The sequence below is a fragment of the Cyprinodon tularosa genome, unplaced genomic scaffold (genome assembly GCF_016077235.1).
Source record: "Cyprinodon tularosa strain WSP-4 unplaced genomic scaffold, ASM1607723v1 ctg189, whole genome shotgun sequence".
Lineage (NCBI taxonomy): Eukaryota > Metazoa > Chordata > Actinopteri > Cyprinodontiformes > Cyprinodontidae > Cyprinodon > Cyprinodon tularosa.
Genome location: NW_024038669.1, coordinates 2,906,387 through 2,922,036, shown reverse-complemented (window position 1 = coordinate 2,922,036; position 15,650 = coordinate 2,906,387). Strand labels below are relative to the sequence as shown.

General features: G+C 37.3%; 1 protein-coding gene across 1 annotated transcript in view; it reads right to left on the bottom strand.

Annotated features, from left to right (window-relative positions):
* The window catches only part of tmeff2a (transmembrane protein with EGF-like and two follistatin-like domains 2a), a 259,245-nt gene that overhangs the window by 225,441 nt on the left and 18,154 nt on the right, over positions 1-15,650 (bottom strand). The window contains exon 2 of the mRNA XM_038282916.1: positions 2,945-3,054. Coding sequence (XP_038138844.1) covers positions 2,945-3,054 — 110 coding nt within the window. The remainder of the gene's footprint in view (positions 1-2,944; positions 3,055-15,650) is intronic.

Sequence of the window (15,650 nt, the reverse complement as noted above, 5' to 3'; positions counted from 1 at the left end):
AATCTCGACTTATTTATCTGACACTGATCGAGAGTGATCGATTGCTTCAGGGCATTGCTTCACTTGAGCGGTGAGGAAGGTCACGTTTGCTCTGCCTGATGAAATAAAGACGGTGACACCGAGAACCTCCACACGAACAAACCTAGAACAAACAGCGGGGTTAACCTCAGACTTATGATGTCAAGTCAGAAATTTTGGCTGTAATCTTCTCTTTCCTGAGAACGCCTTGGAGCAAAATGACACCGGTATCAGTGGCAGATCTGCTGGAGAGGAATGAAGCTGTAATGTCATTTATCTGCGGGCCTCTGTTAACGTTTGCTCTCAGGGAAGTAAGAAATGGAGATAAAAGCCGGCCAATCGAGTGTCAGCGTGCCTACTGCCGCTCACGCTGATGACGTTCTGATAACAGTGATGGATGGGGGTGAGTACTAAGCCTTTAAACCTCAGTGGCTTTATTTATCTGAGACTCTTAATCAGCGAAGCTTGTAGATTTTAAACCAGAATCAACTCTTGGCTAACTGAATTGCATCCTTTTTTTTTCCTAAAAGTTGGTTATAAAATTAAGTATGACTCATTACTGTATAGAGAAGAGCCGAATTTCAAAGGCTCCTGCTGATAGTCTTGTATGTGACAGTGTTCTTTATGAATGAGCAGACCATGACGGGTCCACAGGGAGCCATAAACTGGACTCATAAAATGAAACGACCACCTCATGGGACTAATAATGTCTGTTCCAGACAGGGACTTTAATCAAACTAATTATCTACTCTCTTTTTTTTTTTTTTAGACAAAACACACACCAATCATCCATAACTTTAAACATGGTGACAAGAGAACAATGTATTTCTATGCAGAAGGTCAGTAAGTCCTATTTAGCTCTAAAAAAAATAGGTGTTTCAAAAATCCATACTCACAATTTTCACAATTAATGCTCCAGCACTAATGAGGTAAAATAAAGTTCCAGGAATTAAAGATGCCACATTTCCAGAAGCTAGAACCCATAGTTTCCAAATGGTCAAATTGAAATTTATCAATTTAAATGAAAATTTATGATAATTTCAATGTGTTTTTCTTTTCCTAAAGGCATCTCTGAATCAAAACTTTTCCCAGGAGTCACACACTCACATTTTTTTAACCAACAACTTTAGAAAATTAATGAAAAATAAGATATTTGTAATAATAAAGGTATTATATAAAGCAAAATAATAAAAATAATAAAGTATTTTCTTTTATCTTTTATAAATATATAGATGTGTTCTTAAAATCCTGATATTTTGCCCCGCCCTTATAGCGGTACACCTGGACAGAAAAGGTAGATCCACAGCCAATAAGTACTTTACTACAATCCTACCAATTCTGCAAGACATTTAATTCCTGTTTCTTACCATTTATTAATTTGTTTATTCTTTATCTGATTTGTTTCCTTTTATGAGCAAAAAGAAAATTTGTGAAAATAACTGCTGGATTAACACCAAGCCTTCAATCTGCTGTAGCTTAGTAGGAAATAAGCTGGATCCAGCAGAAGGTCTCAGAACAAGTGGGTCCAGTGTTACCATCTGTACTTTTTCTCTTTTTGATGTAAGCATGGTGCATTTTTCTCTAAAATGGCTCCATCAGCAGATCTAAACAGGACCCAGAAGGAGTAAGAAGCACTTGCTTCAGCTGGTCTTTGCAACCCAAATAAAACACTGATCCATATTATCAAAACAAGCAGGGCAAATAAAGAATAATAATTAATAATAATGACAAGGACCGGCCCATATTTCAAAAATCAAAAAACACCAACAAACTACCAGCCCAGCTGGTGGAATATTTGCATATACCTAATACATGCATCCATCACATTCGACTAAATATAAATCATTTGTTTTAAGGCTGGGCAATAAATTATGATCAAAATATATTATGATAAGAAATTTCATCAGCATAAATAGAAAATAAATCAGATACATTTTCAATAATTCTACTGAACTCGGATGGAGAACCACATAATATTCCAGGAGACATAGGCAGAGGAAAGGATATAGTCTCCTAGCCCTTCAGAGCCAAACTAAGCAAAGTTGGTTACCCGAACCCTATATTTAAATAAAGTAACGGTTAGGGTTAAATTTTAATTATGAATTTTCCCATTGCACTTATTAAAATAGGTAAACAAAACAGCAATAGTTTACTGTATATAGAAACGCAGCTAGTCTTAAATGTTCAGCAGTTTTATTTTAATCAGGCGTAGTCATTTAAATTATGTCTGCTTCTGCCTCCTTGAACCCAAGATGGCCGCTCACACTGAGCCTGGTTCTGCTGGAGGTTTCTTCCTATTAAAAGGGGGTTTTTCCTCTCCACTGTCGCTACAAGCATGCTTAGTGTGAGGGACTGCCTTCAAGTCAATGAGTTGAGGCAATCAACTAGTTTTCCTTCAATAGAAAACTTTGAATCAATTTAACTGGATGGTCTGGTAAATTGTGAAGTGCCTTGAGATGACATGTGTTGTGAATTGGCACTATATAAATAAACTGAATTGAACACTAATCAATAATTATCTATATCAACTGATACAAACAAGTTATATCATGATACATAACCAATAGAAACAGTCTGTTATCAGCCCACATATGTTACACAGAACAGGTGATGTAAGAACATCCTAATGGAGCACAGCAATCACCATCTGCCAGAAAACTAATAACTAACAATGCATATTACTGATTCAAGTGAGATATAAAAATAGTTTATAACATTTAAGAAGAGAGATCATTTTTTGCCAGACCAGAACTTGTTATGCAACAATTTTAATATCTAAAATGTCTGGGATTATGTCGAGATCTTCTCGTTGGACCAAACTGACCACAATTTAACTAATGGGTAAAAATTAAGGGAACCCTTGGAACAATCTTGGCATCAACAAAATGACAAAGCAAGCATATTTAGCTAAATGAAAACCCCTTACCTTAAAGTCACAAATGCACGTCACCATATTCCCAATTCTTAGGCACTCCCCATCAAACTTGCAGGTATTGGTGTCGCACAAGAACAGGTCCGTGTCCCGGTCATCAAAATCTGAAACACAAAAAGTCAACAAGAAGTTAATCAGTGCAGATCCTACCTTAGACTCATTCAGGGTCTGCTTTCATATTAGGGATATGCTGAGTTGATATTTATATCAGAAATCAGCCTGACAAAGAAACAATTGAAATATTTGGTAAATGGCATGTACTTATATAGCGCCCTTTTTCAGGAGACTTGACCAAAGCGCTTTACACTACATTCATTCACCCATTCACACACACACTGATGGTGGCAAGCTACATTGTAGCCACAGCTGCCCTGGGGCTCACTGACAGAAGCGGGGCTGCCGTACACTGGCGCCACCGGACCCTCTGACCACCATCAGTAGACAATGCAGGCGAAGAGTCTTGCCCAAGGACACAACGACAAAGAAAGTCAGAGCCGGGGCTTGAACCGTTAACCCTTCGATGTCAGGGCAAACTCCAACATCCAACGCCACATCCACTCCAAGATGTGCCCATATCCTGTGTATTTTTAAAGGCACGAAGGCTGTCCTGATTAGATGACCTCCGTGCACACAGTGACATCCACAATGTGAAGGAAGGCCATCTACTCTCTCTAATCTGGCTAATAAAGTAAAAATGCACATGATGTATAAAGAATAAACCTAACATATTGTTCCTATAAGTGCTCTGTAAATAGGTAAAAGGTCATGTCTAAGAACACCTTCTCTGTTGAGAGATCGTTTTTTCCAGGTTAACAAAGATGGCTTCCTTAAAAGCTCTCTCAAAGCCTCTGTCTTCCTTGGCCAGAATATCAAAATTTCTCAAGGGCGTTAGCGGCCCATTGTACATTTTCTTTGTTTTTCCAATGTAGCTAGTCTCCTCCGCATTTTCACTTGCTACAGTTTGTGTCTGTGAAGAAATTATGATTAAAGAGAATTGGTGCTAGAGTTTACCTGAACGAAATTTAGAAGTTTTTTAAACAGTGTCTGTGTTACTTTGCTGTGAACAAAGTAATACAAAGCATAGTTTGTTATGTGCCGTGACATTACCACGTGCACAGTTCTTCACAAGGACAAGTGATGTTAGTCATAAACGGACCAAGGAGCAAACAGGGTGTGCGGGTGGCACTCATGGGAGTTTTAGCATTGAAGTGTCACAGTTCTATTCATTTAGTATTTCAGAAGCAATATAAGAAAAACTACAATAATAAATGTGTTTATAATTTAGCCTGCCTTAGTGGATAGGCAAAGTGGTGCTGTTCCCCACCACTGCTTGCTTCATCCGCAAAAGGACACCTATGACAAGCCCTGCTGATCTCGTCCAGGGTCCAATATCAGTATCAGTCAATACTTAAAGCTGCAATATCAATATTGCATCGGAAATTAAAAAGGTATATCAGGACATTCCTGTATCAAACCTTTTATTAAACATGCTAACAGGTCATAACAAAAAAGCTATTGCTGACTATGCATGTTTGGCCAAAAGGTGCCAAAAATATATATAGAATTAAAATTAATTATACAAAATGTTTTAAACACATTAAAATGTTTCTCATTGAGTTAAATACATACATTATAGTTTTGCCCCTAAAAATAATCATATCAACAACTGTGGCCATAATTTCCAATGACTGGTAAAGCTTACTGATAATAGATATTCAGGATGAACTGATAATCTACAGTTCTGAAAAAAATAAAATCAGTACTGAAAAATTAAATGTGCTTTCCTAACCTAATACTGTATTTGTACTTATGAATTGCATAATGCATTTAAACATTAACATATATGAAAGTTCTTTTTTATTTTATTTCTTACAGCACATAATTAGATATTTATATACTAAGATCTGCTATTTAATTTGGCATTTTTTCTAGTTAAATAAACTGAAGTACATTTCTTTTCTTTTAGCTGTGCTTCAATGATGTTGGATGCTAAAGAGGGCTGTCTCAGGTGGTTTCATATTATGCCCCAACAGGTCCCACACATCTTTAGCAGAACATGATGTATGTGAGCAACTGCATTATTTTTATGTATTTCTTCTTTAAGTTGAATGTTTGTTTGAGTGCGGGCGGGCGGACTCTCAGGGCATGGTGCTGGGACATGATCCAATTCAGGCTGTGTTATGAATCTCAAATGACATTCCGAATCAAATCACAGTCATATGAGCATGAGACACTCAGCTCAGGGCTATTTGTCTACCTGAAATGATTGCTTACAAGAAGCCACCCCTATGTACATGAATCCATTTGGAAAGTAAAATGGTGTACATTCAGACAAATTCCAGCTGACAGGAGATGGAAATGTCTTTGTTGAGGTAAAAGCAGAACATATTGGGACAGAAGCATGTCATTCACTTCTGAGATAAAACGGGAAAGAGGAAGGGTATTTTTAAAGCATCATCCATCTGATGCAGCCACTCTGTTTTGGGTTGTTGAGGCTGAAGGTACATACAGGTTGCTGGTCTATCACACAGCTAACACAGAGAGACAGACAACACAGCACACTTACACAGGCAATTTAGAGTCAGAGGCTAACCTACAATGTCTTCTGATTGCAGGAGAAAACCAGAACATACGCTTAACATTCACCCAATACACCAAAGTTAAAACACACAATTCTTTTCTTTATAGCCATCGCACCAATGTGCAAAAAATGATACTTAAAATAATTTAAACAGGCTAGCCAAATAGCCAATACCCTTAAGGCTTCCATAGGAAGCTGGTAACATTTAAGACTTGTATGTTTCAAGGTTGGGTGGAGGTTTTTGAGGACCCAGATGCACAGATGAGTAGGCAGAGATGAGTTTTGCTGATTTAATTCACGATTCACAGGCAACTGAGGCAAAAATCCAGGAAAATACAAAAATACTGAACACTAGTGATGTTATGAGATGAGCTGCAACTTCAAGGCGTGTGTCTGTAATGGAGGGAGCGTTTCCACGAAGCGTGTGTCGAGGCTTCATTTATTTAGGGGAGGGGCCAAAATTGATGACGTCAAAAGCCTCGCTACCCTGATACCACCTGACCGCTTCAGGAAGTGGTTCAGAAAGCCCAAGAACTTGGGCAGGCATTTAAATAGCCTCAGTATTCAGTAAAGATGTGGGAGTTTGTAGGATAGTTGCGTACAGTTGTATAGAGTTTTAATAGATTCTAAAAATAGATTGGTTGGAAAAACAACATCTAGTTTGGTTTAAAGTGTTTTAGGTAGATCAAACAATGTAATGATCAAAATCTGAGCAAACCGCGGGATACAGTTGTGACTTAAGTGTTAAATAGTATTGTTGTACCATTATTAGTGATGTCAGCTGTAAGGCATTGACTTCTATGAGGTTGGTGGTTCGAGATCTGCCTTAACCTTTTAAAAGTTGCGTATATATTTTTTAAAAGTTGCATATATATTTAACAAGTATTTTGGCTAATGTGACTAATTTGTATTTTTTATCCCTAGTAAAAATATAGATTGGGTAAAAATGCTGCCAAATCAGATTGGTTGGTTTAGCCAAAAGGTTAAACTAAACTAATATTGGTTAAACACATAACTTCCACCCAGATTAAAACCAAAAACCAAGGAAAAACTATTATGTTTTAATAAAAATGACTCACCTTTTATATTGCTCATCATTGTCCAATTTGGACATGCACTTTCACTGTCTGTGTCAGCTTATTTTTACTAAAATTGCAGTAAAACTGTGTACCTTAAATGATTTTTCTTTGCTAAGCTAATTTACACACAAAAAAAGTACAAAAGATTTTTTTACACACACAAATCATTAACAATTTAAAAAGAACTTAAATGGGAAAAGAAAAACAATTGCAAAAAAAAGAATCACAGACTTGATTACTAACTGTAGTTCTGCACTCCACCAGTTGGTGACATGTTCACATGGGGCTTCATGAAATGTGGGGAAACAATTTGGCCAAACGGTTCAATGCCTCATTAGGCTTCATCTCACCATCACCACCGAAAACTAAAAAATCAAATGAACGTCAGGGAAAAACTTACGTGAGCAACAACAAGAGGAGGAAGCAACAAAACAACATGAAACCAGCAAGCAGGAACTGCAGAGGTGATGTTTGTGAGGGGAACAGAACAAAGGATGGGCTAATGAGCTGATATGGTGCAGGTGTGAATAGAACTAACTGGAAGGGAGCCAATGGGAAAGGAACAGGCACAAGGGGGCAACAGAGAGTAACTAGAAAATACCAAACTGACAGAAAACAACTACAAAGACACAGAATATCAAAGAAACTAAAAACAAACTTAAACAGAGGGCAATACCCTGACAGTATGTATTGTTTAAGCTAATATCTTAAAGAGCAGATGAATGGTTGTGGCCTCCGTTTTAGCCATTTTTTAAAGAAAAACACACTTTGAATAATAAATAAATATTTCAAATATGATCCAGATTAGGCATAGCCTCGTGAGACCATCCTGATCTCGTGAGCTTTCAAGGTTTCACTCGCAAATCAGTCTGGAGACTCTCAGTTAAAGAAAATTTGGAGCCGTTCACCAAACGAACGTCCAATCAGCGTTGGCTTTGAGGCGGGTTGAGGTGTGACGCAACGAGAAGCGCGACTGTTCAGTCTAAAGAACATGGCGGCTTTAGCCGATGAAACTAGCGTTAGCGTGGCTATTAAGCAAGTTTTATCGGAATTACAGAGTATTTCTTCACTGAAAGAAGAGCAAAACACTGCTCTGGAGGCTTTTCTCAGAGGAAAAGATGTTTTTGCTCTTCTCCCGACTGGTTTCGGCAAGAGTAGCCTGGCTTGTGGTTGTGTTTTCGTCGTCGCTCTGTTAGTACGTCATATGCTTCGTTGATCTGATGGTTTATTTGGCCCGTCTATCACCAACACAGGCCAATCAGCTAACCAGTATTTTCGCCCCTTCACAAAATTACTTCAACGGAAGGTTTCCAGATGAATATGCGGAGCAAATCCATCTGGTGGAGTCAGGTTAGATTAGGCAACTCTTAGTTTGCATTTTGTCAACAAATTTACCTGGAATGTATTCTTCATGTTATAATTAATATAGCATAATCTGAAAAGCTAAATGATGAATAGTTCATCTATCTCCTTAAATCGTTCAATCAGACAAGCAAGGACTTGGTGTATTAGTCAAGAATTTAAATCAGGATTCATTCTGTCTAAACCAGACTTTTTCCTGCTAGTTCTGTGTCTCTTTTTCTGACGTTTCTAGGGAAGGTCATGATAAACCAATCAAACGCTGACTTTGGCAGCCCCTTAAAACACATACAATTAGGCCTACTTCCCTCTATGTAATTATGTTTATCTATTTATAAAGATGAATTGAAGAAATAGGATTTTGTTTTCATAATAAATGTAATTTTAATTACATTTAATCATTTAAATAGTAATTTTAACCATATTTCATCATCTAATAGTGCATGTTAAAATTTTATTATATACTAAATATTTTAATCATTTATTAATTTAATGAATAAATACATTTTACTTCTACTTATTGCATATAGAATTCATCAAACTTTTACACTTAAATATTTTATTATACATTTTGGTCCTATGCATACCTCAGGGATCACATCACAAAGATTGTAAAAAGCAACTTGTGACCTCTCATTTGGTTCCCCACCCTCCATGGGGTCACAACCACACCTTGTGAACTCCTGCTTTAGATTACAGAGAGATAGAAGGGGAATTAAAATAAAAATTGCATTAATTTCAAATTGCATTCAACATTCCATCTAAACTGGAATTACAGTTTGATATGTTCTCATTTTCCTTTTAGTTAAGGTTCAAATAAAAAATAAAATCTCTTTTTTAAGTTTAATTTTCATTGATTATTGAAAACTTTTCTTCAGTCCTTAAATAGAATTCTAGTTAATAAATGTCATCTGACAAGAAACTGAGGTCAAAATAAGATTCAGACTCAGGACATAATTAGCACACGCTGCTCTGGCTAATTTGAGAGCTTTATGGATATTTCCAAATTAAAGACTGAGTTAGAACGACAACACAAACTAAATGACTGCAAGAGAGACGGAGGCAAGTAAAGCTGTGAATCCTGGCTGACCTCAGGATGTGATTGTAATTCTTCCATTAATAATGCATCTTAATGCTTTGCATCCTCTAATTACAACCATAGACATTAGAACCTTTTTCAGTAATTCTCATGATTAGGTTATTATAATATTTGTACAATGCTTCAGAAAGAGCCATCAGAAACCTGGCTTTGTTGGATAAAAACAGAAAGGAAATTGTTTTGCTGCTGGCCTGATGTAGAAAATCTAAAGCACTGAGTATCTCCAAGTATTAGTGTTTATAGCCACTCCAGTTCCACTGTCTGTTATGCATCAGAGGTGTGTTCCAGGTGAGCAGCAGGGTTCTTTTCTAATCACCGGTTTGTTGTGCAAAGGCACTAATTTATGCTGATCTTTACATTCAAATGTCAAACAGCAGAATATATGTGACAGAGCTCAGACACCACTGATACAGTTTGGATTAAATAAATGCGACACAACACTTCTATATGTCAGTGTCTATGACAGAAGCTGCTTTTCATTTGCAGGCTTTACACATACAGTAGCTACTGCTGGAAGGGAGAAAAAAAAATGAAAACCGCTCCCACTCCTCTGTGCACTTTCTGCTGGGTAAATTTCACAACAGCGACATTCCTCCATCTTTGATTCTGATTGCTTGTTACTGTTTGTTGTGTCTCCTCTCTCCTAGAGACAGAGGCCAGTGTTGACAGAGCCTTGTTAAATCTTCTGTCATTAGTCAAGCTTGTGTTTCAGCAATAGATGTCATGACAGGCAGAAAATGAGCCTGGAATCCGGACATTAGTGATGCTACCGGTGTCCAGTTTTTGTAAAGAGTATTCTATACATAAAATGTTTATTTATTTTATTTTTTTTTTTTTATAGAGCGCATAGTGAGGATAAAATATAAAACATGTTGAGATATGCAGGGTGAAACAACTGTTGTATGTTTTCAAGTCACTTTTTCTGGTTTAAAAATGAAGTCAGATTTCTGCCAAAAGAGCACAAGTGTAATAAGTACTGGAAATCTGCTTCAAACACATGCATGTAAACTAATCTCATGCATTTTAAATGTTTTATGGGATAAGCTTCAATACCCTGAGCGCCCCAATAGATCCCAATCATGAGCGCTTGCTCCTTCATTGCTGTCATGGCTTGCTTTCTGATCCGGTGTAGGTACCAGATCTGGTCAGGCCCTGAACATGCCAAGTTACACTACATGGTTGGCTGAACGTTGACACGAGCATCTGTAGCACCTCATCGATAAAAAAAACTGAAAAAACAAACAAAGTAACTGCAAAACCATGATATAAAGGGGTAGAGCTGGGTAGCACTGTGGCTAGCTGCTCAGTAGCTAACAGGTTAGCCTCTTTTAGCTCGGTCAGTTAGCCAAAAATAAGCTACACTACTTTTAAATTTGTGTCCACAACAACATTTCGTTTTCTACGTAGAATAACTTTTTTATTGTATAAAATATCTACGAAAGTAATTTATTAAGATGTCCCATTTGTCCTTTTATGCCCTCAGATCTTAATAAAAAGAATAAAAATAAGCTGAGACTTTTTTTGTCACCTTGTTAAATGGAAGAGCTCAGTCTTAGAATGCAGTAATTTCCTTCAAGACTGACAATGATTGTTTTCTACTTTTGGCTACTTTAGATCACCAATAAAATGTAAAATAATAGAAAATACAGGTGCTGGTCATAAAATTAGAATATCATGAAAAAGTAGATTGATTTCAGTAATTCCATTTAAAAAGTGAAACTTGTATATTATATTCATACATTACATACAAACTCATATATTTCAGATGTTTATTTTGTTTAATTTTGATGATTACAAATGACAACAAATGAAAATCTCAAATTCATCATATCAGAAAATTAGAATATTGTGAAAAGGTTCAAAATTGATGGCCCCTGGTGCCACACTCTAATCAGCTAATTAACTCAAACCACCTGCAAAAGCCTTTAAATGGTCTTTCAGTCTAGTTCTATAGGCTACACAATCATGGGGAAGACTGCTGACTTGACAGTTGTCCAAAAGACGACCATCGACACCTTGCACAAGGAGGGCAAGACACAAAAGGTCATCGCTAAAGAGGCTGGCTGTTCACAGAGCTCAGTGTCCAAGCACATTAATAGAGAGGCGAAGGGAAGGAAAAGATGTGGTCGAAAAAAGTGTACAAGCAAGAGAGATAACCGCACCCTGGAGAGGATTGTGAAACAAAACCCATTCAAAAATGTGGGGGAGATTCACAAAGAGTGGACTGCAGCTGGAGTGAGTGCTTCAAGAACCACCACACACAGACGTATGAAAGACATGGGTTTCTGCTGTCGCATTCCTTGTGTCAAGCCACTCTTGAACCACAGACAGCGTCAGAAGCGTCTTGCCTGGGCTAAAGAGAAACAGGACTGGACTGCTGGTGAGTGGTCCAAAGTCATGTTCTCTGATGAAAGTAAATTTTGCATTTCCTTTGGAAATCAAGGTCCCAGAGTCTGGAGGAAAAGAAGAGAGGCACTTCATCCACGTTGCTTGAAGTCCAGTGTAAAGTTTCCACAGTCAGTGATGGTTTGGGGTGCCATGTCATCTGCTGGTGTTGGTCCATTGTGTTTTCTGAGGTCCAGGGTCAACGCAGCCACATACCAGGAAGTTTTAGAGCACTTCATGCTTCCTGCAGCTGACCAACTTTTTGGAGATGCAGATTTCATTTTCCAACAGGACTTGGCACCTGCACACAGTGCCAAAGCTACCAGTACCTGGTTGAAGGACCATGGTATCCCTGTTCTTAATTGGCCAGCAAACTCTCCTGACCTTAACCCCATAGAAAATCTATGGGGTATTGTGAAGAAGAAGATGCAATACACCAGACCCAACAATTCAGAAGAGCTAAAAGCCACTATTAGAGCAACCTGGGCTATCATAACACCTGAGCAGTGCCACAGACTGATCGACTCCATGCCACGCCGCATTGCTGCAGTAATACAGGCCAAAGGAGGCCCAACTAAATACTGAGTGCTGTACATGCTCATACTTTTCATGTTCATACTTTTCAGTTGGCCAACATTTCTATAAATCCTTTGTTTTTATTGGTCTTCAGTAATATTCTAATTTTCTGATATGATGAATTTGAGATTTTCATTTGTTGTCATTTGTAATCATCAAAATTAAACAAAATAAACATCTGAAATATATGAGTTTGTATGTAATGTATGAATATAATATACAAGTTTCACTCTTTAAATGGAATTACTGAAATCAATCTACTTTTTCATGATATTCTAATTTTATGACCAGCACCTGTATAGGTAATAATATGTTGAGAATCCAAAAGAGATCTAATTCTTAAGAAACAGCTGCAATACAGTTTGTCCAAGTGGAGTTGCCATATATTGACGTCATAAGAAGGAGCAGGGCCCCCGAGCAGATCTGACCACCTGAGCAGATCTGGTACCTACACCTGTAGATTCTCTTCTCTTCCATGTGGAGCTGTTTTTACAGGCCCGGGCAAAATTTAGTCACTTTGAGCATGGAACCCAATGGTGAAAGTAAACTAGCTTTGATTGGCTACTTTATAGGGAAATCCCACCTCTTGAGAAAGTACTATTTTCTTCTTGGCGGTGGCTAGTAACCTTACCAAAACATCTTTAAGCTGATCCCTTTTTTTTAAAGAATTCAAAATTGATGCAGTGAAGTCATCAAATAGCTTAATTTAGTACAGTCATGAATAAATTCTGACAGCAGTAGCCATATGCTTTAGAATGATTATCAATGCTAAATTGGAAAGTTTCTATGAGCTAAGCTAACGTTAGTTTAATCTTGATCATAACAGACATACTTTCAATATTGTTTTTCTTATCAGCATTGTGTTTACAAAATTACCAGTTAATGACTTAAATGCCTTTTGCGATTGGATGCTTTCCTAAAGCCAGGCATACGCTGTGTGATTTTTTTTCAATCGTTGCACGCAGCTAAAGCTCACACCATACGAAGAAACCGCAGGGTTTAAAAGTTCACAGCTCACGATCTCTGTTCTCAAACTGTGCGAACCCGACGCTTTAATGCGATCTACTAGCCCACACTGTACGTCTAAAAACCATATCGGACTCAGTGAGATGGCGCTAGTCGGACTCGTCTATCCGAAAGCAAAATGAGTAGAAGAGGAATATGAAGTTCACTACAGTTAAACACGCTGCCTTGGCAATTTGTGCAATTTCGTGTGCTGAAAAGCGCTAAAAAGAAAAGGGGACGACGTATTTGGACAAAGACATGGCTAAGCAAACATGGCTACTACATCTGTGACGTTTACAGAAAAAACTCAATTTCACTCGCACCCCCCATGTTTTTGTCTGAGAGGAAGAAGAAGAATCCTTGTTTGCGCACTGAGCGATTTGCCCACGACGGCCAACTGAATTTCAAACACGTTTGGTTTTTTCCTGACCTCACAATTCCTGATAGGAAGGTGGTTGTGAGAGGCTGATCACACCTCATTACCCCCTGTACACTAGCCGACGCAGGACGCACGATCAGACTGAAAGAAAAATTCTCGCTTGACTTAAAAATCGTTTCAAAAAAGGCAAACAAAATTGTACAGTGTCTGCCCGGCTTAACATTACTAGGACAACCGGGTAGAAAAGGGTTCAGTCTAAAGAGGTGGGATGAAAAATAGCCAGTTACAGGCACTTTTCTTTCGCCCTTTTTTTCCACCCTCAAATTTATCAAAGTTGACACACCAGGATTTAAAATGTTAGAGGAAAATTGTTTACTTGTTTGGGTTTTAAATACAGTATTTCTGCCTGCCCTTTTTACATTTCTGTACGCATTTCTGCCTCATTATGCAAATGAGGAGGGGCGTGTCTTAAGGACTCAACTGCTGCTTATTGGTTGGTTAGCATAAAGCAAACGCAAATGCTTTATGGTGGGGAAAAGCCACATAGATTCGACAGATGCAGTAAAATGCTAACCAACCAATGGGCAGCAATTGAGTTCTAATACGTAATTAAAAAATAAAGTTGAAGATGATAAAGGACAAAAAAATAAATGAGGTAAATATTACAAAGGCAAATAAATAAAGTAGCTAATTTAAAGAGTTATATACATTTATGTCTCAATGTTTAATTTAATCTCTACTTACATTTATTTGTTTATTGTATTTTTGGTGGCAATTAATTGTATGCTTATTTATTTATTGAGAATTTATTTATTTCTGTATTTATTTTTATATGTGGCAGAGTCAGTCCTCCATAGAGAACTGGATGTGAGCTCAAAATGAAGCACAATAGCTTTCATTAAGGATAAACTTTTGTACATTTCAACAGAACAATAAGAATCTACAAAAAAAAAAAAAAAAGCCCTGGAATGACTGTTTAGGTAAATCACCATATAACAGCAGTGAGTTGTGGCCTTGCAGCAGCATCTAGACTTGGCAGTTCTAAGCGTTGAAAAAACTATTACTGAAGCGTTAGTTTCCACAATGCAGCATTCAGGAGAAGTTTGCAGTGAAGAGGCCATGGCACAATTAAAACTCCAAGCTGCATATGAACATCAGTGATGCTCATCTTTCAAGTTCAAAGATAAACAGTTAGAGTTTTGTTCCGTTATTTGTCTCTTCTCATGTGGTGCTGCCTGCAGGAAAATTGTTTTAACTACAAAGAACGGCATGCAAGAATTTTTCTTAGCTGCTGCGAATCGAATTATCCTCACTGAGTATGACAGTTGCTCTGTAATAAGCATATTTTATCTCAAATAAAATATATTGAAATCCTCCTTAGAGGCTGGATATTGGGTGTGTTTTGTAAGGTGCATATTTCTGTAAGATGTGTTAATGAATGGAAAAATCATTTTCAAAAATGCTCTGACACCACTAAATAAACATAAATGTAACCATAGTAGAAAATCCTTGGTGGGACATAAGGGATGTGTCCCCCCTTCCATAAAGATGTCCCTCCCATTAATCATTGTAAATACAAAATCATTTTTATACGCCAATATGTCAATATTAAATATTAAACAAAAGAAAAAGATCCAAGTTAGATACCTGAAAAGAGTTCCCCTACTCATTAAAATATCATGACACCCCTTTTTTACAAAGTGGTTTGGTCCACATGCCGTTTCAACATGAGAGACTTATGGCTTCTACTTTCCGCTTTCATAAAGCACACTTGATGAGGAAACTGCGCCAGTGTATTAAAGACAGTAGGTCATTAGTTATGTAAACTGTTGAAATAGTTCAAAGTTGTAACATGAAAATGATATTTCTCCTGCTTTTTCCAAAATTAGCCTCTCTAATCATCTTGTTAGTTAAGCAAATATCTGCCTTATGATGGGTAACAAGCGAAAAGTATCGTATGTTAGTAGCAGAATTAGTTGACATTAGTTGAATGTCATTAATGTTGTAAGGAGTATTTAAAACATCTTATTCTGTGAAATCTGACAATTTTGAAGGCTGTTTATATTAAAGCTGAAATTGCGGACCAGCATTTAGACTTTTCTTCCTGAGTTCACTTCATTGCATAAAGGCTTAACAGGTAAATAAAACAAACACTAAAGTGACAAAATCCTCGATCTTTACATTTTATCACAATACACAAACACATCCCCCAAGGCCCTATGTGTATAACTCCCATT